This window comes from Vicia villosa, linkage group LG5, assembly GCF_029867415.1.
Source record: "Vicia villosa cultivar HV-30 ecotype Madison, WI linkage group LG5, Vvil1.0, whole genome shotgun sequence".
Lineage (NCBI taxonomy): Eukaryota > Viridiplantae > Streptophyta > Magnoliopsida > Fabales > Fabaceae > Vicia > Vicia villosa.
The window spans coordinates 118,166,791-118,191,744 of NC_081184.1; the positions used below are offsets into that span (position 1 = coordinate 118,166,791).

At 32.8% G+C, this 24,954-nt stretch overlaps 2 protein-coding genes and 1 pseudogene across 2 annotated transcripts; 2 read left to right on the plus strand and 1 right to left on the minus strand.

The window, feature by feature from the left end:
* The first annotated feature begins 3,328 nt into the window (after nucleotides 1-3,328).
* Nucleotides 3,329-7,137, plus strand: LOC131607114 (uracil-DNA glycosylase, mitochondrial). Its single transcript, XM_058879151.1, has 7 exons — nucleotides 3,329-3,605; nucleotides 3,687-3,916; nucleotides 4,001-4,159; nucleotides 4,929-4,959; nucleotides 5,237-5,372; nucleotides 5,644-5,727; nucleotides 6,874-7,137. Exons 1-7 carry the CDS (start codon nucleotides 3,389-3,391, stop codon nucleotides 6,938-6,940), a joined length of 924 nt encoding a protein of 307 aa, XP_058735134.1. The 5' UTR covers nucleotides 3,329-3,388; the 3' UTR covers nucleotides 6,941-7,137.
* A 1,713-nt stretch (nucleotides 7,138-8,850) lies between these two features.
* On the minus strand, nucleotides 8,851-10,758 carry LOC131605247 (pentatricopeptide repeat-containing protein GUN1, chloroplastic-like; annotated as a pseudogene).
* Nucleotides 10,759-22,128: 11,370 nt separating this feature from the next.
* On the plus strand, nucleotides 22,129-24,422 carry LOC131605248 (uncharacterized). Its single transcript, XM_058877626.1, has 2 exons — nucleotides 22,129-22,212; nucleotides 22,710-24,422. Exons 1-2 carry the CDS (start codon nucleotides 22,129-22,131, stop codon nucleotides 24,420-24,422), a joined length of 1,797 nt encoding a protein of 598 aa, XP_058733609.1.
* The last annotated feature ends 532 nt before the right edge of the window (nucleotides 24,423-24,954 follow it).

Genomic DNA, 24,954 nt, shown 5'->3' on the forward strand with positions numbered 1-24,954 from the left:
AACCCAAGATAACACTCATATTCTGCAAGTGACTTGGTGGATTGTTGCCTTCTTTGGGCCGTAATTTTAGGTCTTCTTGATCGGCCCATAGCAGTTGCCCCCATGCCCTTGCCTTTTTCTTGTAGTACGAGGGCTCTGTTGCATTGTCTTTTCCTGCCGACTTTAACTAAACTTGAGTGGAAAACCAAGATGTGACGTTGATCTCATTGGGAATGCGCGCCTTAAAATTGTCTCATGCTTTATATGTCTTTTCGTAGGTTATATCATAATGACCTTTGGAAATTAAAGTACTTGAGTATTTTCTTGAGGCAATTTGGGATACTGATGATGCTCACGATACTTCTTTTAGTAAGAAATTACGCGATCCCTATGGAGTCAGTCATACAACTTCTTGAGGTGTTTTCTTTGATCTTTTTATCATATGTATTTCCACAACATACTATTTTCTTTTGTCAAAGGATGTGGTGCCCATTATGAGTAAAAAATATAAGTAGGATGCTTTGCCTCTTTTGTTAATCTTGTCATTTCAACATATGCCTCTACATTTACTCGTGAAGGTAGTTTCGAGAGAGTCTTCCTTGACGTGCGTCCTTCTTTATATTGAAGTGTACTGATCCACAAGGAAGATAAAAGGATTTGCAGCGAGTACGGAAAGCACATTATTCCTTTTATGAGTGCACTTTCTCGATCCTAAGTATCCACTTTCCTTTCAAAAGTTTCAAAATAGAGGTTTTGAACCACGAGATGATTGCTCCCTCACAGCTGAACCCTATAAGTTTGGCTTACATCAAAATCATCAATAATTGCGTGACTATCTAGGAGGAAAACCTTCTTTAACCATTTTGTTCCATATTTTTAAGTTCACCACATTGGACATGTTACTCCATACGTAATATAACATAGAGGATGGATGAATTGTGGGTTTTCAAAAATCGATAGTTTGAAAACATTTCGTTATCATTTTCAGAGTTTAAAACTATTTTAAAAATATTTTTAGAAATAGAAGCTGAAGGTAAATAAATGAAAAATAAAGAGTTACATGTAAGAGAAATGACACTAGAGAGTTATATAGTTTCTACCAAAAAATCAAATATTGTCCCTAAGATTTGATCTTGAGAGTATTCAATAATACTTAAGAGCTTTTAGTAGGTTATACTCTCAAACCCCATTATACAAGAAAAATAAAGTTTTAGACTAGCTTCCAACAAAACAGATAATAACACAGTGAACCAATTAGTCTTCCTTCCAAACAACGAACTCAACCAATTAGTATTATTTCTAATTAGCAACTTGAAGCGATTAGGCCCCAAGCTAAACTAAGATTTTCTATGAACTTATCTCAAACCAAACAGGAGTTTTGAACAGGATATCCTCCAAAGATGCTAAGGATCCACATGTAAACCAATCTGAAAATGGTGGACGAAAAACCAAGCCAAATTCACATGTTGGAAATTATGGGAATTTAGAAAAGTAATACTCTAAAGCAAAGCTATACCCATCAATTATATAAAAGGGAATTTTCTTACAAAGAGCTCAAAGAAATATCTAGGATTCTGAAGAAGGAGATGGTGAAAAGGAAAAAAATGTTGAACACACACACACACAAACACACACACACACACACACACACACACACACACATTTCCAATTTTCCTCTAAAAAAATCAAATACTGTCGTTTTCAAGTGGACATGTGACATTTAATTTTTGGAAAAAATAAAATAAAATGATTTCTTTTAATGAAATTTAATTTCGTGGCCTATAAATATTCTAGAAAATCGGAGTGATGATAACAATCTGCAGACACATCTTTGATGGGACATTTTGGTGAAAAATATTCATGATGACTATGATGTGTACATGCTATCTTGAACAATGTCGATCGATTCTAAAAAATGCCACATTTCTTCCATCTGATACATATGATTGAAAATAACATTTTTGGGGTCATCTGTTTGCATGAATTTTTTTGTTGAAGAGTTCAGCAGAGAATGATAATAACCATGTTGGAAAATGCTAAATGTGAGAGACTCAATTAAATGCTTTGACATACTAACTATGTCGACTAAGATAAGATGGTTCGACTGACCTATCAGATGAGTTAGTACATATGGTATTCTAATACACATGAAGCTTGGTTTGGAGGAGTCTTAGGAATAGATCCACAAGATTAAGATCACTCTCTTTTTAAAACATGTCCCGAATCTTGGAAAGAGTTGTACAAATAAGCTCTTCGACAAGTGTTGAGTTCGACACGTCCACCAGATGTTGGGTACTTAAGATATTCTTAAGTCTTATGATTAGGTGATGTGAAGATGTCTCAATAACACTGTAGGAGTTGACCAAAGACTTTCGTAAGAGGAAATTAAGAGGTTCAAAGGCTTATCAGCACAATTATCAATATGGTGGAGGGTTTGCAACCGTTTTAACATTAAAGACGCGTGGAAGCAAACTGGGAGGCTGATGCCCATGTAAGAAAACACATGTCGAATTTTGTAGAGAATATCATTGTCATTGATTAACATTGTAGTAATATATAAGTTGATCTCATTGTTATGGTCAAAGGTCGCAAAATTCACTCATTCTCTATAAAACTAGAGTATCCAAGTTAAAGAGAAAAACAATTTATAAAAAATGTATGAGTCTACGTCCTCCCTTTAAATTTCTGTAAGACTTTTAAATTAAAGCATGCATTTATCTTATGAAAGTTGTTATGCTTTTTGTCTATTTTACTTCTCCAAAGCAATTTTATATTATTTCAATTCAAATTTACATTCACTTTGTTCACATTCAAGTATTTGATAGTTTTAATCACAAACACTTTTCTTTGCACTTTTCTACACAAATTGCCTTTGAGATCTTTTAGAGTTTATAAACTCGGGATTACTTACTGATTCATAATATGACTATAATATATATCGTCAATTTCATATGGTCATCACTAAAACAAACTTAAAATTTATTGTCTTGTGTAATTACGGAAATACATCTCCAGATTATATTTAGTGCGAATACACATATGTATTTCCGAAACAATTTATAAAAAGAGGAGTGCTAGCAACACTCTCTTTTCAACACTCTCTTAAGCACTCACTTTTTTATTGGTTGAAACATGTGTGGGTCTCTCACTTTGAAAGTAGGTCCCACATAAAGTGGTAGGACCCACACATGTTTCATCCAATAAAAGAGTAAGTGTTTGAGAGAGTGTTCTTAGCATTTCTCTTATAAAAAAATATATTGAGTGTGACTCAATTTTAACCTTTTGACCCGAAATTTGAGCCACAATTGAGTAATAGTTCTCTTGGTATTTATTTATTGACACATATAAAGACGCTTTATGTACTTTCCCGCCACACAAGACTCTCCTCCATTCTTCATTTTGGAAGAAAATGGCTTCCGCATCCTCCAAAACCCTAACCGATTTTTTCAACCGAGCTCCCAAACGCTTGAAACCCACTCTCACCACTATCTGCAAATCCGAAGATACCACCCATGCCTCCTCCACCCTCTCCGTCGACCAAAAATCTCGCATCGAATTCAATAAGAGCCTCGCTCTGTCCAAACGAAACCTCAAAATCTGCATCGACAGGATTTCCAAACACAAAGGCATGTTAATTTGTTAATGCACATTGCTTAGATATACTATAAATTAACGATTCTTTTGTTTCTAATGTTATTGTTTTACAGAATCTTCAGTTGCGGGTTGCGTGAAACTAGAAGAGTTGCTTGTGGAGGAATCGTGGTTGGAGGCTTTATCTGGAGAATTTCAGAAATCGTATGCCGTTAATCTTTCGAAGTTCGTTGAAACGGAGATTTGTTCTACTAGAGATGATTCTGTGTATCCTCCTCAGCATTTGATCTTCAATGCTCTTAACACTACTCCTTTTCATTCTGTTAAGGCCGTGATACTTGGCCAGGTTTTTGGATTTTAATCTGTATTTGTTTTTTAAAGTTTTCTACCTCTAATTTATGTTACTGATTTTGAATTTGTTTTATTTTAGGATCCTTATCATGGACCTGGTCAAGCAATGGGGCTTTCGTTCTCTGTACCGGAGGGAATCAAAGTTCCATCTAGTTTGGTAAATATATTTAAGGAGCTCAAGCAAGACCTTGGCTGTTCAATTCCATCTCAGGGTAATCTTGAAAAATGGGCCGTGCAGGTAACCATTGCTTACTAACCTAATTCTGCAATTTTTGTTGTTCCCTTTTAAGTTTTAATGTTGTTTCCTTCAAAGATTGCAAATAGGGAATTTGTGTTTTGAGTAATGTAATATGTCCAAATAGCACTAAAATGAGTCAGTTACTCGGTGCCTGATTGGTTAAGCTATAAATGTTTAATTTTTTAGATTGTGTAAAAGCTTCTAGAAAACTGTTGTTGCTTGAATATTTGATTATTTGATATTGTGATTATTGAAAAAGTTTCTATCTGTGCTTAAATATATTTCTTTATGCACAGTGATTTTATTTAATGACCTCAGTTTGCTGCAAGAAAGGATGCATAACTAGATGTACTAAAATGAATTTTGGATCTGTAGACTTGTTTGTTTACACTTGCAATTAAACAATCCTGGCTAAGTGGACACATTGTATTTTTTAACACTGTACTGTCTGTCAGATACTCTCTAACATGGAGAAGTATCGTCTTTTGCAAAATAATCATGACAACAAAGACGACCAATGTGATTCTCAACTTGTAGACGATGAAATAAGAACATATGCAAATAAATTAAATTCACAGATTTAACTGTTGGTTAATTTTATTGAACAGTTAGATGGGCTTGTCAGAAAAGTTTCTGTCCTAAATTAAGGGATTTCTCTCTAGCTCATTGACTCATTTGTGCAGATGGCTTAAGTGTTGTTAGTGGATGACTTTAACTAGTGGATGTTTTGTTTCAAAATATTCTGACCACGGTTTTAATTTAATTTCAGGGCGTTCTCTTACTCAACGCTGTTCTCACAGGTTAGATATGCAAGATTTTTGTGAATTTCTAATAGAGTATTGGTTACTTGTAGGTCATAAACTGTTTTTATTTCGCTTCTTGAGTCATCTAGTATGACAATACTCTCATTATGATTATGTTTGGTGTACCACGCGTTTATGCATGTATTCGATTATGTTGTTTTTTTATTTCACTTCTTGCGTCATCTAGCATGACAATACCCTTACTATGACTATGTCTGGTGTATTATGCATTTATGCTTGTATTCTATTATTTTATAACTAGCTTTCAATTCAGTCAGGAAGCACCAAGCAAATTCTCATGCAAAAAAAGGCTGGGAACAATTTACTGATGCTGTTATCAAGACAATCTCGCAGAAGAAAGAAGGGGTTGTGTTTCTGCTGTGGGGAAAGTCTGCTCAGGAGAAACTTAGGTACTGCTGTTGTATAACACTGACAAATCTTAGAAACTAGTTATGGAATCACTGATGTGGTCTTACAATAGTCACCTTGATAGTTTTTCAATTCCAGCCTAATTAAAGAATTATATAAATTTTGAATAAATGCCTATTTTTGAGTAATAGCAGACAAATGAGTTATTCTTCAAGAGTAAGCATACATTTTTCAAAAATTGTTTTCTTAGGATTCTTCTCTTTTATGGCAAATAAATTCTTTGAAACTTTTTGATGAGCATGTACATGTCAGGTTAATTGATGCAACCAAGCATCACATTCTAAAAGCGGCACATCCTTCTGGTTTATCTGCACATAGAGGCTTCTTTGGCTGCAAGTAAGGCCTCTTTGGCATGAAAATTTATTATGTTAGCAGTGTAGTAAAAGTATGTTTAACTTTCTGCTTTGTGTATGTATCAAGTAGTTAGGCATTCATGACCAATTGACCATGACTTTAGTTTGTCCGCAAAATAAGCTCACACTAGTCAGTTGTTATTAACAAAATATTGAATTGTTTGTTTGTATAAAAAATAATTTATCGAGGCTTTTTGTCACATGACAATTCTTATTGGAGCCTGTCAGGTTCAAAGTAGAGATGTTATTGTTAGGCACTAATTTTAGGGTCAGCTAGGTTGAGTAGGTGATATATTATCCTTTTTTTCTCTAGAGAGGTGCATACATCTTACTCTTTTCCCATCTGTTTTGAGAATTTACTCTACTCTTTATTTAAAAGTGGTTAATATAACCTACTATTAGTCAGTCTATTCCGAAGTGAATGAGCATCTTGATGAGCTTTTTTCACCCCTATGTGACTTTAAGAAGATGCAACAACTTTTTGGATAATCCAAAAGCTAACAGCATGGGTGTTCAAAACATCTTTTAGAATCTCAAATGATAGAAGTGTGCTCAAAATTAGTTGCGTTTGACATTGGAAGTCATTGAAAAAGGGAAACAGTTTATCTCATAGTAAATGTCCTCCATAGACCACCTAGGGTGTCTCACTACTGCTTAAAGTTCCTGTTTATTGAATTGAATCTTGTTTAGCTCTGTTAAAGACTTTTTGAAAATTTAGTATCCGGCATTGGGATCGACTAATCGAAGCCTGCTAAGTTTTGTTAAAGATTTTTTTTTGAAAAATTGGTATCTAGCCGTGAGACTAACTAATCAAAGATGATCACTCCAACCATCTACTAGCGGGATCCATTTAAAGTTAAAGCAAAATTCTGTATAGACCGATCCAACACATGAATCAGTAGCACCTAGTTGGTTTTGAACTTGAGATATTTGAAAGGAACACACTCTCACGTTCCAAATCTTCACCAAAAGGCCTACCTCTAGGAGTTTTGTTGAAGATTCTTAAAACAAGTTGAAATTCACAATGCATAAGATTTAAATATACAAACATCTAATCAGTTTTCCTTCTATCTATCTATGCAGTTTTTAATTCTTACTCTGCTGTATTTATTTGATTTTATCTGAACAGGCACTTCTCTCAAACTAACCAACATCTGAAGCAAATGGGGATAAGTCCCATAGATTGGCAACTATAATTTATATGCAGGGTTCAAGTGTTTTTTGAGCTTTTTTATCCATGGTGTATAGATGATTATGTGGTATTTTTGAAGTACTGACCAATACTAGTAGCATTTTGGTATGTTGTTCTCGGATCATAAATTAATTTTGTACTATCCATGTGCTCTCTCAGTATCAACTAACGATATATTTATGGTGGAGATTTGAAACGGTATATTCAAAGTGTAGTCTTCAACAAAATGTATAGTGATGATTTAATGGACTCATGTCGCATGAGAGAATCCATTTCCTATGTTAGATATATTCTTTGAATGTACTTAGTAGGACTGTGTATATAGATAGTACTACAACACAGCAGAAAAACCGAATCAAATCAAATTAAAATAAAAGTTCAATTTAAATGAACCTTTTTAAGCAGTAACTGAACTAAAATTTTGACTTGATACTATTCAAAACACTGGTTCCAAATATCAAACTGTATCAAACCGTCATTAAATAGTTTTTTCTTAGTCAAATAGTGTTTTCCATTAATTTTCTAAATTGTTGTTGCAAAATTTTCAAACTGTATCAAACCGTCATTAAATAGTTTTTTCTTAGTCAAATAGTGTTTTCCATTAATTTTCTTAAATTCTCTTACTTTCTTTCATTGGATCACATAGCTGTAAATTGTAATGAGTAAAAACAAAAGAAAATTTTGAAACATAAAAGTATTTATATATGGGTATTTTGATCAAAGCATGTAAAATTAAGGGTGAAGGGATAATAGTAGCGGAATTTTGGTCTTGATAAACTAACTCAAATAAATATTATGTAAGAATAACAATAAATTTGGGATGTTTTTGAATTAGAAAAAAAAGAGTATGTATTGACATGTAAAGTATTTTTATATTGTCAATCAATCATGGACGTGTATTCTGTTAAGTCATGCTTTTAATTCCGTCAAGTAGTGCTTTTAATTTTAAAATGCTATATGAAATGACTGAATATTATAATTCTATTGGATGATAATGTAAAACTAATTTTCACCTAGAGTTCACTACCTTTAACCTTTTCTAATAATAGTTGGATGGCAAATTTTATAATTTTTCTATTTAAGCAGTTATAAGTACATTTTAATTTTATAATTTTATATTTTTATAGAATTTAATTGATGTGTATTTGAAAGGTGTGAGATATTTTAACCACGAGTTAATCACAACCCTTTGATTTATTTAAAATCCGCACACATTATGAAATCAAAAACCAAAACCGTAACCGAAAGCAACGCGAGAGCGTAAAAATGTGGAAGGAGGTAACCACATAACAACTGCACAAATTACCGAATCTGAAAACGAAAACTTAACCGGAGAAATCCAAAATCGGAAACAAGAAGTAGGACACATTACCAATTTAAAAGAATCAATTAATCAATAATGAGGGATGCTCCATTCTTCCACTGGTATCAAGGTTCAATGATGTCCAACACAAGCCGGTTTCTTCATGATACTGAAACTTCATCACAATGCCTTTTTTCACCAGGTACATAAATCTAATCTTGTTTGTATTCATATTTATTTCGTGACTATACTATCTGTTCAATTCAAGTACTCACACAAAACTACACATTGAGATAATGTTTTCGGTCATGAAAGTTAGGAGATTATAACTTATAACTGTTAAAACCTGCAATAATGCAATGAGATTGAGTAAAGAAGAACAAAAATCAAAGGGAGCAACATAGTACTATTATTCATTTATTTTTATTTTGCCACTATAACAGGGCAATACAAGACGCTGAGAAAAATACAAATACATTGAATTCAAGGAACTTTATTTAAACTAAGAAAGCAACAAGAGAATTTTTTTTTTGGTTAGACCCAACACAATAAGAAACTTGTAACCACATGGGTAAAACTCCGACACGAAGAAGAACAAGACACAACGACACTAGTAATCGGGTTTAGGGACTAGACACACATTCAATCTAAAGTGTCACTATTACATAACTTCTATCAATCTAATTGCCAAGAGCTGGATACTTATGTGATGGATCTGCAGCTTGTGAACCATCACGCAGAACAAGCAAATTAAGCAACCATGCATGAACCATTACACTAGCAGCACCACAAGACATCTAATGCAGATCCAAACAAGAAATCGACCTTTTGCCTCTCCACACATTTCGGCATATCCCTTTAATTACAACCATTTGAGCTCCGTGTCTCTGATGTTAATTTATAAAAATAAGAGTGTTAGATAAACAAAGTAGTGCAAAACTAGCAAAATTTCTAATGGCTGAACTTTACCTGACCAAAGTTCCACAACATATCTGTGAGGGCGTTATAAAAGGTGGACACAGTTGAAGAATCCATATACCTCATTTCTTCAAACAGAGTTTTAGCCCGAACCCATACTTCTTCTCTGTAACCCATCAACAGTCCATGGGTTACATCATACACTTGGCTATCAAACAAACGGAGCGAGTCTAGCATCTTTGAAGCATCCTCAAGCGAATTGCAATGACTACATCAAAATGGATCAAATTTTGAGCTCCGAGGTTGGTCATATATGCTCGCAAGTGTATCAACGTTCACATAATAAAAGAGTATAATTCAAGATAATGAAAAAAAAATAGTTTTAAAGTAAATTACCTGGAAGCATTCAAAATGGCCGAAAATGTGACAAGATTTGGTTTAATATGCATCTCATGCATTTTTTGTAAGAACCACAGTATGCAGTGCTGTTCTTGTCTTCCCCTCCTATCCTTCTTTATATGACCTGCGTTTTCAGCAGCAAGTTGCTCGAACACCTTCAAGATACAGTCGCCGCCCTTCATATCCTGAAAAGTGCCATCAATAAGGACACAAGATGATTCTTCAATTGGATACTCGATGGCTCGCGAAGAACCATTAACTCCATGGTCCAAAGACGGCGATTGTCGAGATGCATTAATTATGGAGTTGAAATTGACCACATTTGGCTTGATTCCTTTTTCTATCTCTTTGCACTTATCAATAGGTTCATCAAAATTCATTTCCCCTTTTAACCCGGCATCAATTAACGAATTGTACATGATCATGTCAGGTTCAAGTCCCGGGCTACTCATGGAACTAAATAAATCTATAGCATCATGGAAGCGCCCATTTCGACCATATGCACTAATCATGGCCGAAAAGGAATACACGTTGTTTCCATACCCTTCAAGCCTAGCAGTTTCAAACAACCTCAAGGCATGATTAACCTCTCCTAACTTACCAAGAGCACCAATCATAGTGCTGGTCAGCTTACCTTTAGCAACCCTCCCATTTTGCTTCGAAATAATAAAATCAAAGCATGTTTTCGTCAACAAAAAGTTACCGGTATTACATAACTTTTTGAGCATATAAACATAGTCTTCTTCCCATAGCTCAGGTTCATATGAAACAAAAATATGATTAATAGCATCATCATTTTTACCTGCTTTGAAGAGACAACAAAGGGCCTCATCTGCAGCAGGGCTATGAATGTGGTTTTAAGGTGCCACCCTTGCCATTCCAGAGTTCATCTTCGTGGTGAACCGGGCTGGACTCGTCCCAGAGATCACAGGTGCAACCCTTGATTTCTCACAATCCAATGAAAGGCCCAATGTAGATAAAAATGCAGCTCTGTCACTGCCACTTCCAGCAGATTGAACACCAGCAGCAGTAGCATCACTTCTATTAGCAACTAAAGGTGTAAACTTTGAGCTGGAATAGTGCCAACTGTTTTTCTGTAGTTCATGACTATTGTGGTTACTGTTTCTTCTATTTTTGTGATTTTTATGGTTTTCAGGAGAGAGTAAGAAGTAGTTTGGTGGTGGGTTTGGAGTAAAAGTCATTGTAGAGAAAAGAGAGAACTTTTGGTGTGATTATACAAGGAACAATGGCTTGTGTTGGTGTGAAGTGATAGGTTGAGGATGAAGGGGATTTATAGGAGAAAAATATTGAGAGCTTACATTAAATCCTAACTAGTTTCCTTTCATGGCTTTCATTCTTTTATTTGTTTTGTTACTACTCTTAGAATTTCTTATGTTTAATAATTGAATAATGTCATTTGTTAAAAATAATCTAAATGCAAATGATCATTCTCAGTCCGAAAAATCAGACTTATTCATTTCGTATTGAGAAAGACAACAATATTAACATATATGCTAAAATTTCTATTAATTAGAATTTCGTCTGACAGTTGAATGTCTGAATTATTGAATAAAATAATGACGAATTGATAACTATTGATAGTATTTATCCAAAAATACAACGAACTTTTTAATAACTATATTCTTTAAATTTCTACGCGTCTCGAATTTTCTAAAAAAGATAATTGTATTGCGAAGGACAGCTGCATTTTTCTAGATGTATAAAATATTTAGGAATAAAATAATCGGCGAATTATATTCTAGGTGTATTTAATTAGATTTAATATTCGAATCAAATAGTCGATAGTTTTTTTACATTGACTGGATTTAGGTACAACATTGAACCTATAAGTGATAAGTTCATTGTGATGTAGAAAAACACGAATGTTCATTTCATGCTAAGAAAAACAACTAATAATTGTATAATACTGCTTATGACAAATCTTAAAAACTAGTTATGGAATCACTGATGTGGTCTTACAATAGTAAGTATGTATTTTTCCTGTATTTGTTTTCTTAAACTAAATAGTGTTCTTCTCTTGTCGAAAAAAATTCTTCGAAACTTTTTGATGAACATGTACATGTCAGGTTAATTGACGCAACCATGCCTCACATTCTAAAAGCTGCACATCCTTCTGGTTTATCGGCTCACAAAGGCTTCTTTGGCTGCAGGTAAGGTCGCTTTGGCATTAAAGTTTGATACGTTAATATAGCAGTGTAGTAAAAGTATGTTTTTAACTTTCTGATTTGTGTATGTATCAAGTAGTTAGGCATTCATGACCAATTGACCATGGCTTTAGTTTGTCTGCAAAATACGATCACACGAATCAGTTGTTATGAACAAATACAGGTTGTTTGTTTGCATAAAAAATCATTTATCAAGGCTTTTTCTCTCATGAGTCATGACAATTCTTATTAGAGCCGGCCAGGTTCAAAATAGAGATATTATTGTTAGGAACTAATTTTAGGGTCAGTTAGGTTCAGTAAGAGATATAGAAAATTTTACTTCCTACCCCTACATTTACCTTCCCACCCCTACAATTTTTTAAAAATGACAATTTTACCCTCAAACACTAATAACCATTTTACCATTTTACTTTTTACCATTTTTCCAAAAAGTCAAAAAAATTTGAAATCTGCACCCCTACGCGCATAAAAAACGGAACACTTGAGGTAAGAGTTCCGGTTCACAAAATTACAAACCGGAAGACTTTTGAAAACAGTTCCGGTTCAGTTTTTTTCTTTCCCGGAACACATTTGGTAAGTGATCCGGTTTGCAAAATTTCAAAAAATCAGAAAAAAAATACACACCGGAACACATTTCCAAACTGTTCCGGTTTGTAAAATGCTCACCGGAACACATTTCGAAACTGTTCAGGTGAGCATTTTGGCCATACCGGAACAGTTGGTGAAAGTGTTCCGGTGAGCATTTTACAAACCGGAACAGTTTGGAAATGTGTTCCGGTGTGTATTTTTTTTTCTTCTGATTTTTTGAAATTTTGCAAACCGGATCACTTACCAAATGTGTTCCGGTTTGGTGATTTTGTGAACCGGAAGAGTCTTCTGAAGGGTTCCGGAGCGTATTTCGTGGAGAGAAGGGAGAGTGTTTGTTCAAAATCAGTAAAAAGTTGAAAATGAAAAAAAATTTACCTATTTATACGAGGGTAATTTCGTCCAAAAAATTTGATTGTAGGGGTAGAAAGACAATTGTAGGGGTAGGAAGTAAATTTTTCAGAGATATATTATACTTTTCTCTATTGAGAGGCGCATGGTTACATCTTACTCTTTTCCCACCTGTTTTGAGAATTGTGGAAATAATTAATCAAAACTAATTATGGAATGATGCAACATTACTCTCATATAAGTCAGGAGTAATAATAAGAAAAGAATGGTTTACATTTATTTGTAATATTATTTAATCATTTTATAATATGTAATTACTATATAAGTAGAAGCAAGTGAAAAATTATTATAACAATATAAGCAATGCAACATATATATATATATATATATATATATATATATATATATATATATATATATATATATATATATATATATATATATATATATATATACACACGTACTTAGACCCGTGCGAGGCACGGGTTAAATACTTTCTAAGTAAAAATCTCATTTTAAAAATAAAAAATAAAAAAATATCTAAATTCGTGTTTCTGATCCAAATATGAATTAATTGTATAGTGTAGAATTATTTTATTAATATTTAAAAGGAAATTGTGTTAATTCAATAAAATTATATATACAAATTAAGTAGTTTTGACCCGTATGTATGGTCTATTTTAGAAGAGAAAATAAATTAAATAATAAAAAATTAAATAGTCTTGGTCCCTAGGGCATAAAATATATAAAATAGATCTTTTATTTAATATATAATAAATCAATTGAATAAAAAGAATAACAAATTTGTGTTTTTCATAAGAAAGTTGTGTTTTTCATACATCATAATTATCTCATATTTAAAATAAATATTTATAGTAGTTTTTAGTGTGTAATTTCATTGTACATATTTCTAATACTAAATTTAAATATATCATAAATATTAAAGTGTATTTTAGTTATAAACTAAAATCCGTTTTAATATGAATCTATTCAATAATAATAATAATATATAATTATATATGTTTTATAGAATAAAATTATATCATCTCATTCACTAAAACAAAAACAGAATGTCAAACTACATTAGCCTCTAAAATAATTTACTAACACAAATGATCTTTATAACGCAATATATCAAATTAAGTTATTGATCTTTATTAAATATATAGTAAGAGAATATAAATTGTCCAAATTTTACCGTATCAAATTTTATAATAATAAATTTGTGTATTAATCAAATATTTGTAACTTATTTTGAATATAAAAATAATTGTATCAATAATTGACTTTTTCTTGTCTATAAAAATATTTCTAACTTATTTTCGTTTATAAAAATAATTGTATCAATAGTTAACTTTTTCTCGTTTATAAAAATATTTGTAACTTATTCTCTTTTATAAAAATAATTGTATAAACAATTGACTTTTTCTCGTTTATAAAAATATTTGAAATTTATTTCCGTTTATAAGAATAATTGTATCAACAATTGACTTTTCTTGTTTATAAATACATTTTTACCTTATTGCCATTTATAAAAAATAATAAAATAATGTATTAATTAATATTGTTTTAAAATAATACATAAATTTGTTTATACTCCAAATATTTCAATTACATACTTAGTGTATAGTAAAAAGACTTCATAAAAATGTTAATTTTATTTCGAAGAGGGTCACACCCCTTATTTTGTCTACCCATTTTTTTGACCTATGCATTAACAAAGTCAGCATAAATTTTTTGCAATTTTTAGATTTTAAAGAGTAACGTATATATAAATGTTGATGATATATAATATGTTGTACTTTGTTTCAAATTAAGACAAAATATGAGTAATAATATTTAGTTAGCAATAGACATGTGCATTTGAACGCACAAGTCAAGTAATATTAATATGAGTGATGCTATAGTGTGCGAAATATTTCATCAACGAAAACAACGAATATGTATGTAGCTTTACATCCTTTCTATTGACTAAATATTTATTATTTTAAATCAAGTATTAATTACAATAAATGAAAAAAATATAAAACAACTGCATGGTTGAATACACGGTCGTGTGGTTTCCACGAAAAATACTGTCGTAACATTTAGCATTATTCTATTAATATATAATAATATATTGAGAAAAATAAAATAAAATAAGAAAGGAAAATAAAATACTGATCAGCATAAAAAATATGTGTATTCACCCATCATAATTTTTTAGTCAGTTTTGTTTCTTATATCATGTCATAATTAATTGAATCAATGTTTATAAAAACAAAATAATATGGTCATCTTCAAATTTAATTTCATTCCCATTTATAAATCCTAGCATAATATTTTTCACATATTTTAAAACAAACTCAATGAAAATTGCTTGCATTTTTTAAGTCTTTTATCAATAATATATAGTTATTACATAATCAACAACATAATTATTTATTCGAATAATATATTTATTTTGGAAGCACTATCTAATCATTTAAGAAATATAATTTTTTTCTATAGGATTTTATTTTGCTTTACAACTGATGGAAATCACGTTATGAATTAATTTTAAAGATAGTGACCAATATATTGCATTTACACTGATAATATTGAAAATAAAAAAAAAGACAATTAGGTGTTAGAAGAATTGATAAAGATTATAAATAAGATTATGAATTAAAAGATTGGGAGAATCGATAAAGATTATTATCACATTATTAATATTTATTATTATTATATACTATTATTTTTAATTTTATACGACATTAGTGTTAATTGATATTATTAAAAGTGAAACAAAACAAAAACCACAAATAAATACAAATAATTGTTATTTTCATATTTTACGTCTCTTTAAGTATTGGTCAATAATTTAAAGCAAACAATATTTCTTCTTCAACATTTAATTTCATATCCATTTATTAAACCAACACATTAAAAACATTTGGAAATTTCATGCTTCAAAAATCATATTAAAATATAATACCCAAAATATTCCATCAGATCATAGTAACAAACAACTCCATCTTTGCATCGCAAAACTTCCTTAGAAACTCTCTACTTTTCCATGCAAATTACTCAACTACACCATCTCTCCAAGCCGTAGAAAATTCTAAAAATATAAAATAGATGTAGTTAAAACAGATAAACTAATCCTTCAATAGTTTCTTTATTTTTCTTCAAAAGTTAAAACACAAATTCAAATAAGAAAAATAAACAATCCATGAGCAATATTGTTTGTTTTAAATTATTGAAAGACAATGCAAGAAATGTTTGAGAATGAAATCTGAATAGTGAAGAAAATGGAAAATCGGGCAAGAAATTATTTTGCAAGAAAATCGGACAAAATGATCGTAAATAAACAAACAATCAGTATGCACAATAATAAATTTAAAATCGTAGATCGCAAATGGTATATACAATATGTGAAAGGATATGTTACAATTTTTATTATGTTTACCTGTTGAAAGAAAGTTAACTGATATAGAAGAGCGAGTCTACAAATAGAAGAGAAATGCTATTGGTGTTAACATTGGAGAGATGAAAGAATATTGGCTAAATAGTGAAGTGAAACCTTGGATGTAGTATCAAAGTCTTGGAAGTAAAAATAATTATTGGGAAAACACGTTTTGAAAATGATAATTATTTGACATGTAAAAAGTTGTTTTGAAAATAGAAGAGTTGGCTGTAAATATTAATTGTAATATTTAATTAGGGGTAGTAATGATTATAAGGATGAAATGACATTTAAGGGTATAAAATAGGACTGTTAAATTGTTTTAATTAAAAGTAAATAATTAATTAAATAATAAAAAATAATAATAAGATAATATAAGAAACTTTCTTTTTATAGTAAAAATATAAATAGAAGAATGCATGAGAGAGTGCCAAGTAGCAAACTTGCCAAAATACTCATTTTGCTTTATTATATTGTATGATATATATATATATATATATATATATATATATATATATATATATATATATATATATATATATATATATATATATATATATATATATATATATATATATATAATATAATAGTTTTCTCTTATAAATTAATCTTTTTTCTTAGACATTTTATTACTTCATACAAGTTTATTGTTATAGCTACAAAATTTCATGATCAACATTAGTGAGGGTTATATTTCATATCATTATTAGAAGCCATATTGTTGGTGTCGCATTGGAATTTTGGCTTCTAATAATGATATGAAATATCACCCTCACTAAAGTTGATCATGAAATATTGTAGCTATAACAATAAACTTGTATGAAGTAATTAAATGTCGCAGAAGAAAGATAAATTTATAAGAGAAAACTACTTTGTATATATGTTGTATTGCTTTATTTGTTATAATAATAACTTTTCACTTGCTTCTACTTATATAGTAATTACATACTATAAAATGATTGAATCATATTACAAATAAATGTAAATCATTATTTTCCTATTATTTCTCCGGACTTATATCAGAGTAATGTTGCATCATTCCATAATTAGTTTTGACCAATTATTCCCACAATTCTCCACCTCGTGCATAATTTGAAACATTCAAATTTTGGACGAATATGAAATAATATTTAGCAAGTTCAAGCAAGGTTGGAACTTGCTACTTGACATAACCTTGGTTAACATGTCTGCTGGGTTATCATCGGTATGTACCTTCGTAAGAAAAATATGACCTTCCTCTACAACATCCCGTACAAAATGATACCTTACATCAATATGCTTGGTCCGAGCATGATGAACCTAATTCTTAGCCAAATGAATTGAACTTTGACTATCACACATTAGTCTCAAGCATTCTTGCTTAACGCCCAGATCACCTAGAAGACCCCTCAGCCACAATGCTTCCTTTACTCCTTCTGTTACGGCCATGTACTCGGCTTCCGTAGTTGAGAGTGTCACTGTAGACTGTAACATCGACTGCCAACTAACTGGAGCACCATGTATTTGAAACACATAACCAATAGTAGATCGTCGTCTATCTAGATCGCCAGCATAATCTGAATCAACAAACCCACTTATTTGACATGTATCTCCACCAAAACACAAACTAGCGTTAATGGTACCTTTTAAGTACCTCAAAATCCATTTCACTGCTTCCCAGTGCGCCCTTCCCGAATTCGCCATGAACCCACTGATAATGTTTACCGCTTGTGAAATATCCAGACGTGTACACACCATAGCGTACATTAAACGGCCAACTGCACTACCATAAGGTACATTTTTCATGTATGCCTTATCTTCTTCTGTAGTGAGAGATTGATTACCAGAAAGCCTAAAATGTTGAACTAATGGAGTAACCACCGACTTAGCACGTTTCGGTCCAAATCTTTCAACAACCCGCTCTAAATAACCTTTTTTACTCAAGAACAATTTCTGATTTATTCGCTCTCTTCTAATATCCATACCCAATATTTTCTTTGCAAGGCCCAAATTTTTCGTCTCGAACTCTATACCAAGTTTAAACTTCAACTTATCTATCTTCACCTTGCTTTTTGAAGCAATAAGCATGTCATCGACATACAATAATAGATAGATATAGTCACCTCCATGAAGGTTCTGAATATAGACACAATTGTCATAACTACTTCTAGATAAACCTTGTTTTATCATAAAAGAATAAAATCGCTTGTACCACTGACACTGTCTAGGAGATTGTTTCAACCCATAAAGCGATTTTCTCAAGCGACATACCTGATTCTCTTTACCCACAATCTTGTATCCCTCATGTTGATACATATATATCTCCTCATCTAAGTCTCCATGCAAGAAGAATGTCTTCACGTCTAGTTGTTCCAACTCAAAATCACCATGAGCTACTAAATTAAATAGCACCCGGATAGAAGTATGTTTCACCACCGGAGAAATTATCTCATTGTAATCAACTTCTTCCTTTTGTGCAAACCCCTTGGCCACTAGTCTAGCCTTATATCTTGTACCGTATGACTTAGTATGATCTTCTTTTCTTTTATACACCCACTTACAACCGATAGCAGAATTTCCTACAGGCAATGAGACCACCTCCCATGTCATGTTCTTGTGAAGAGATTGCATCTCTTCCTCCATAGAAACCAACCAACTCTCTATATATTTGTCTTTGATAGCTTGCTTGAAGGTGACGACTCATCATCTTCAACTGAGAGTGCATATTCCACCAAGTTAACCTGCCCATAATGCCTCAGAGGTTTGTCTGACCCAAACTTCTAAACTAGTTTATAGTTTCTCTTTGCCTTAGTGGCATCCGAAGATTCTTGTTGTTGTTGTAACCCATGTGTATTTTCCTGCTGAACCTCCTCATGATCACGTTCATCCTCTTCCTCGTCTTCAATGGCGATAGGATTCTCCACATGAACACGACTAGAATTTGGTTGGTCTTTAGATTCTATCTCAATAACTTGCTTATTTGATATTGTCACATCACCATCATTAGGTTTAATAGCTTTTGACAAAGCTACCAAAGATTTTTCGTCAAATGTAACATCCCTGCTGACCACAAACTTAGAATCTTCTACACTCCAAAGACGATAGCCTTTGACCCCTTTTGCATATCCTAGAAAGATAGCTTTATTGGCTCTATTATCAAGTTTGTTATCCTTAACGTGATAATAGGTTATGCATCCGAAAATTTCCAGTCTTCCATAATCAACATGTTCACCTGACCACACCCTATAGGGCGTGTCTCCACCTAAACTAGAATGTAGGGATCTGTTTACTACATAACAAGCCGTAGCAACCGACTCTGCCCACCATTCTCGACCTAGCCCAGAATTAGAGCGCATACACCTTGATTTCTCAAGAAGTGTACGGTTCAGTCTTTTCGCGACTCCATGCTGTTGTGGTGTACCTCTGACCGTCTAGTGTCTAACAATGCCTTCCTGATCACAAAACCTCTTGAAAGCTCCATCCGTATACTCTGTACCATTATCCGATCGCAAAGTTTTCAACTTTCTACCCGTTCTGTTCTCAACCATTGCTTTCCAACACTTGAAAATATCAAATACCTCATTCTTATGCTTAAGAAAATAAATTCAAGCATACCTCGAATGATCATCAACATATGTAACAAAGTACCTGGAACCACCCTTAGAAGTAACCGGAGCCGGACCCCAAACGTCAGTATGCACGTAGTCTAATATTCCCCCGCTTTTATGCTTGCTTGTAGAAAACCGCAACCTATGTGCTTTGCCAAACACACAATGTTCACAAAATTCCATGTATGGCTTTTCCATGTTCTTCAGCAAACTTTTCCCACCAAACAGTGATAGACCCTTTTCAGACATATGCCCAAGGCGCATGTGCCATATCCTCATACATTCTGTCTGGTCTTTACTTCTATTGATTCCAACTGCCAAATCACCCGTGACAGTTCCCCCATAAGAGGATAAAGATTCCTGTGACGAACCCCCTTCATCACAACCAACAAACCACAGACAACCTTTAAGACTCCATTTTCCAAGATTATTTTGCAACTATTTTCCTCTAATACACCCAGAGAAATAAGGTTTTTCCGCAAATTAGGGACATGTCTCACGTTCCTCAAAGTCCTTACTGCTCCATCGTGCATCTTGATTCGTATTGTACCATACCCCATAATTTTACAGGCATGGTTATTCCCCATTAAAACTGTACCACCATCTGTGCTTTGGTAGGTAGTAAACCACTTCCTATTTGGGCACATATGGTGTGAAGCTCCTGAATCAAGCATCCATCTTCTGGAGATATCATGGTCTTTCTCTGAAACTGAGAAGCAATCATCCTCGCCATTTGAGACATAACTCGCCTCCTGCAACTCTTGTTGTTTACCTATGGAGTTGTTTTCGTTGTTGATATGCTTCTTAAATAATACCATCTTATCTGGACAATTTGCTTTAAAGTGCCCAAACTCACCACATTTAAAGCATGTTCTTTCCGCATGAGATCTAGATTTTGATATAGACTTGCCGCGCCTACCCTTTCCTCTTTTATTGTTCCTCCCCTACTAGCAAACAACCCTTGTGCCTGTTCATTATTTTCTCCACCATTACCAGACATCCCACTAGTAGCAACCTTTCGGAGATCATCCGCTAATAACGATGTTCTAGTCTCATCCATGGTTAGAGTATCACCCATAAGCATTAATGTTTGAACTAGATTTTCATACTTCTTGGTCAAAGAAGCAACATAAGTGCTCGGTCTTCGTCATCAATCTTCACTCCTATATCCTTCAAGTCTGATATAATCCTATCAAACTTATTGACATAATCACGGATTGAGGTGCCTTCCTCCATCTTGCATAAATACAATTTGGATTTTAAGTAGATTCTATTTGTTAGAGTTTTCGTCATGCAATTTTTCTCTAACTTTGACCATACACCAGCAGCCGTTGCTTCTTCATTAACAAAGAAAGCAACATCCCTCTCAAGGCATAAGATTATGGCTGCCCGTGCTTCAAGATCTAACTCTTCCCAATCCTCATCCTTCATACTCACAGGTTTTTGTTCTTTCCCCGCTAATGCCTTATGCAACTTTTGTGATATAAGCAGATTTTTCATCTGCATCCTCCAATAAGAAAAATCATTTTTTCCATTGAACTTCTCTATTTCATATTTCCAAACCTTGACGGTTCCATTAGTATAAGCCATTATCTTCGATAACCAATAAAAAATAATAAAGTTTTTACCACTCTACAATTTTACAATTGGCTCTGATACCAATTGTTGGTGCTGCAGCGGAATTTTAGTTTTTAATAATGATATGAAATATCACTCTCACTAAAATTGAACATGAAATATTGTAGCTATAACAATAAAATGTCTAAGAAGAAAGATGAATTTATAAGAGAAAACTACTTTGTATATATGTTGTATGGCTTATGTTGTTATAATAACTTTTCACTTGCTTCTACTTATATAGTAATTACATACTATAAAATGATTGAATGATATTACAAATAAATGTAAACCATTCTTTTCCTATTATTTCTCCTGACTTATATCAGAGTAATGTTGTATCATTTCATAATTAGTTTTGACTAATTATCCCCACAAGAATTTACTCTACTCTTTATTAAAAGGTTAATATAACCTACAATTTAGTCTATTTGCATCTTGATGTGCTTTTTTCATCGCTATGTGACTTTAAGAAGATGCAACCAAACAGTTTGGATAATCCAAAAGCTAATAGCAAGGGTGTTCAAAACATCTTTTTAGAATCTCAATTGATAGAAGTGTGTTCAAAATTAGTTGTGTTTGACATTGGAAATCATTGGAAAAGGGAAACAGATTAGCTTATAGTAACTTTCTGCATTGTTGTTGTAGTAGATGTTGTCTAAGCTTAGTAAAGTCATTGTTTCTCTTTCATGTTCTTCATACTCATGTTGATTATTAGTTTCCATTGTTGCACCACCTAGAAAGTCTTCTAGTTTTGGAGATGAGTTTCCATTGTTGCACCATCTAGGAAGTCTTCAATGTTATTATTTAAAAAACACAATGGTCATAGATGCAACAAACCAACTAGTCTGTTTCCAGAAAAATGAAAATGTTGCACAACTTAATGAAAGAGAACTCAATATGGTAAACTTTCAAGCTAACACAAATCAAATAAAAATGCTAAAAGGAGAACTATTGGAATTATTTCATCTCTCCAAATCTGCAAGCATAGCAATCAAAGTAAGGAAAGTATGGTTTTTGGGTAAAATAAACAATTACCGGGAATTTGTAATTTTGGTTAAGAGACGTAGTTTGCAATGGAGTTATTGATTTAGCTCCAGGTATATCAAACGTTTCCAATAATTGTGATGATGAGTGATAGAAGGGTAGTATATGATTTATATTAGTTAGAAGGGTAATAATAGAACTTATATTATTATTATTATTATTATGGTTATTGGGCTTTTAGTAGTGTTTGGGCTTTTATGTTATTATTATCCATTAAGAATATTATATAATGTAGTCTCATAGAGACATTTGAAATCAATCAATGAAAATCAAAGTTATCTTTTAATTCTATTTTCTTAGTTTGTTTACTTGTTTCTCTTAGTTTTGTAAGCTTTGTTAGGGTTAGCATTTAGCTTCCTATCAATTGGTGCTTTTATCGTCCTGGAGAAGCTGAAAAGAAAGGTGTCGGCAACTGGAAATCGTGTGATACAAGGGAGATTTATTATAGTTTTCACCGTGATGAGGTTCCTGCAGAGTCGGTTATGCATAAGTCTGTGGTGTACTTTGCTCCCTTAAACAAACAGTTTCCGAAACGTAAGCAACATCCTGGCTTTATTGTACAAAAGGCGTATGACCCTTTGGAAAGGAAACTCTGGAAGCTGACTGATAAGGACTTTGAAGATGTTCAACAGCAAGAAATTGATGAGCTTGTTCAAAAAACTCAGAAACGCATCGACGAGCTACTTGACATTGAGCCTGAAGAAGCCCCTCCTGCTGATCAGGAGAAGGTGATGAAAAATAAAAGAAGTTCAAGGAGAAAGAGCATTTCACCCATTGATGTTTCAAGGGAGGAGGAACGCATTTCAAAGAGTGACCAACATTCAAAGCCCGAAACACCAATGAGTTTTGTAAGTAATAACTCAGAGCATCATCGCATATTAGTGAATTTCAATGCACTAACTGGGAACATAAATCGTGACAAATGGTTGGAGAGGCTGCTTCAACATATTCGGTGCGGGTGTAATTATGATGAGGGTGTAGAAAAGGGAAATGGATCAGGAAATGCTGATTATGATGAAATAAAAAACAACAACAATGATAAAACTTCAGAAACAGCAAAAGACTGTCAAGACAAGGGTCAGAAGAGTTCCAAGTCTTTTGTGTGGCCAGATGCGGCTGTTTCAGCCATAATTTCTTTTGAGAAAGCTTCCAACGAGGCCTTTTCAACAGAGTTTCAGAAGTACAACCAAAAGCTACGACAATTGGATTTTAATCTCAAGAACAATGCATTGCTAGCACGCCGTCTGCTTAATGGAGAGTTGGAACCTTCTAAAATTTTGAATATGACACCCATTGAATTGATTGCTGAGGAATTAACCAAGAAGGAGCCTGATGTGAAACAACACATGCAAATGACAGATGCCCGCTGCTCAAGATGCACAGAGTTTAAGGTGGGCTTTAGGGAGATTATCCATGTTGGACACAATGACAATTATCAGCTGGAATGCGTTGCCTGTGGTAATTCCTGGTATGCCTTTCGGGATGAAGTTTCTACACTGACCATAGATGCATTGGACTCGAAGAGAACCACGGGCACAACACCATCAGCTACCGCAAAATTTGAAGATGTTCAGAAAAAGCTTGGGAGCCCCTGTGAATCTGAAAACACAGCTGATGGCATCTGTAAGAAAGCAGGTGAACCACAAACCCTTGAACATCTGTGGATGAGAGAAGGCGGGGAAGCATTTGCTAAACTGATTAATAGTGTTGTTCTATCCATAATGAAACAATTCAGGGCAATGAATAACTTCAAGAAACTTTCATTGAAGGTTATGGCTGAAAATATATCAGAAGAAGAGATTAAAGGTCTCAAGGCAATGGTTATGCTTTTTCTAGTGTTTGCTGTGGGAAAAACTGCCCTGTGTGGAAATTCAGAGGCGCCTACGTCCGCTGTACCCGTCAATGTATGTGAGAAAGTTGATTTTTCAAATTCTGAAGTTTGTGTTGCAAGTGACAATTTGTTATTCAAGCAATGGAATCCGGGAACAATATCTCCACTCTCATATTTATTTTCGAACCTTGAGGACAAGGTTCAAGTGAACCCCGCGGCAATGATAGAAGGGTAGTATATGATTTATATTAGTTAGAAGGGTAATAATAGAACTTATATTATTATTATTATTATGGTTATTGGGCTTTTAGTAGTGTTTGGGCTTTTATGTTATTATTATCCATTAAGAATATTATATAATGTAGTCTCATAGAGACATTTGGAATCAATCAATGAAAATCAAAGTTATCTTTTAATTCTATTTTCTTAGTTTGTTTACTTGTTTCTCTTAGTTTTGTAAGCTTTGTTAGGGTTAGCATTTAGCTTCCTATCAATGAGAGTCTAGATTTGATTGGAACAATTTCTATGCCGAGTGAGGAAATCTAAGTTGTTTGAGAGAAAACTTTGTTGAAAATTCTGTAAAGCAATAAAGTATGCATGTTTTGTAAAGCAATGGAGTTATCAAGTGAATACACAGAAGCCATTGCATTATACACATTTATTTCAAGCCTTTTGTGGGAATAATTAGTCAAAACTAATTATGGCAAGATACAACATTAGTAAGGAACAATAATAGGAATAACATGACTTATATGTGTTTTGTAATA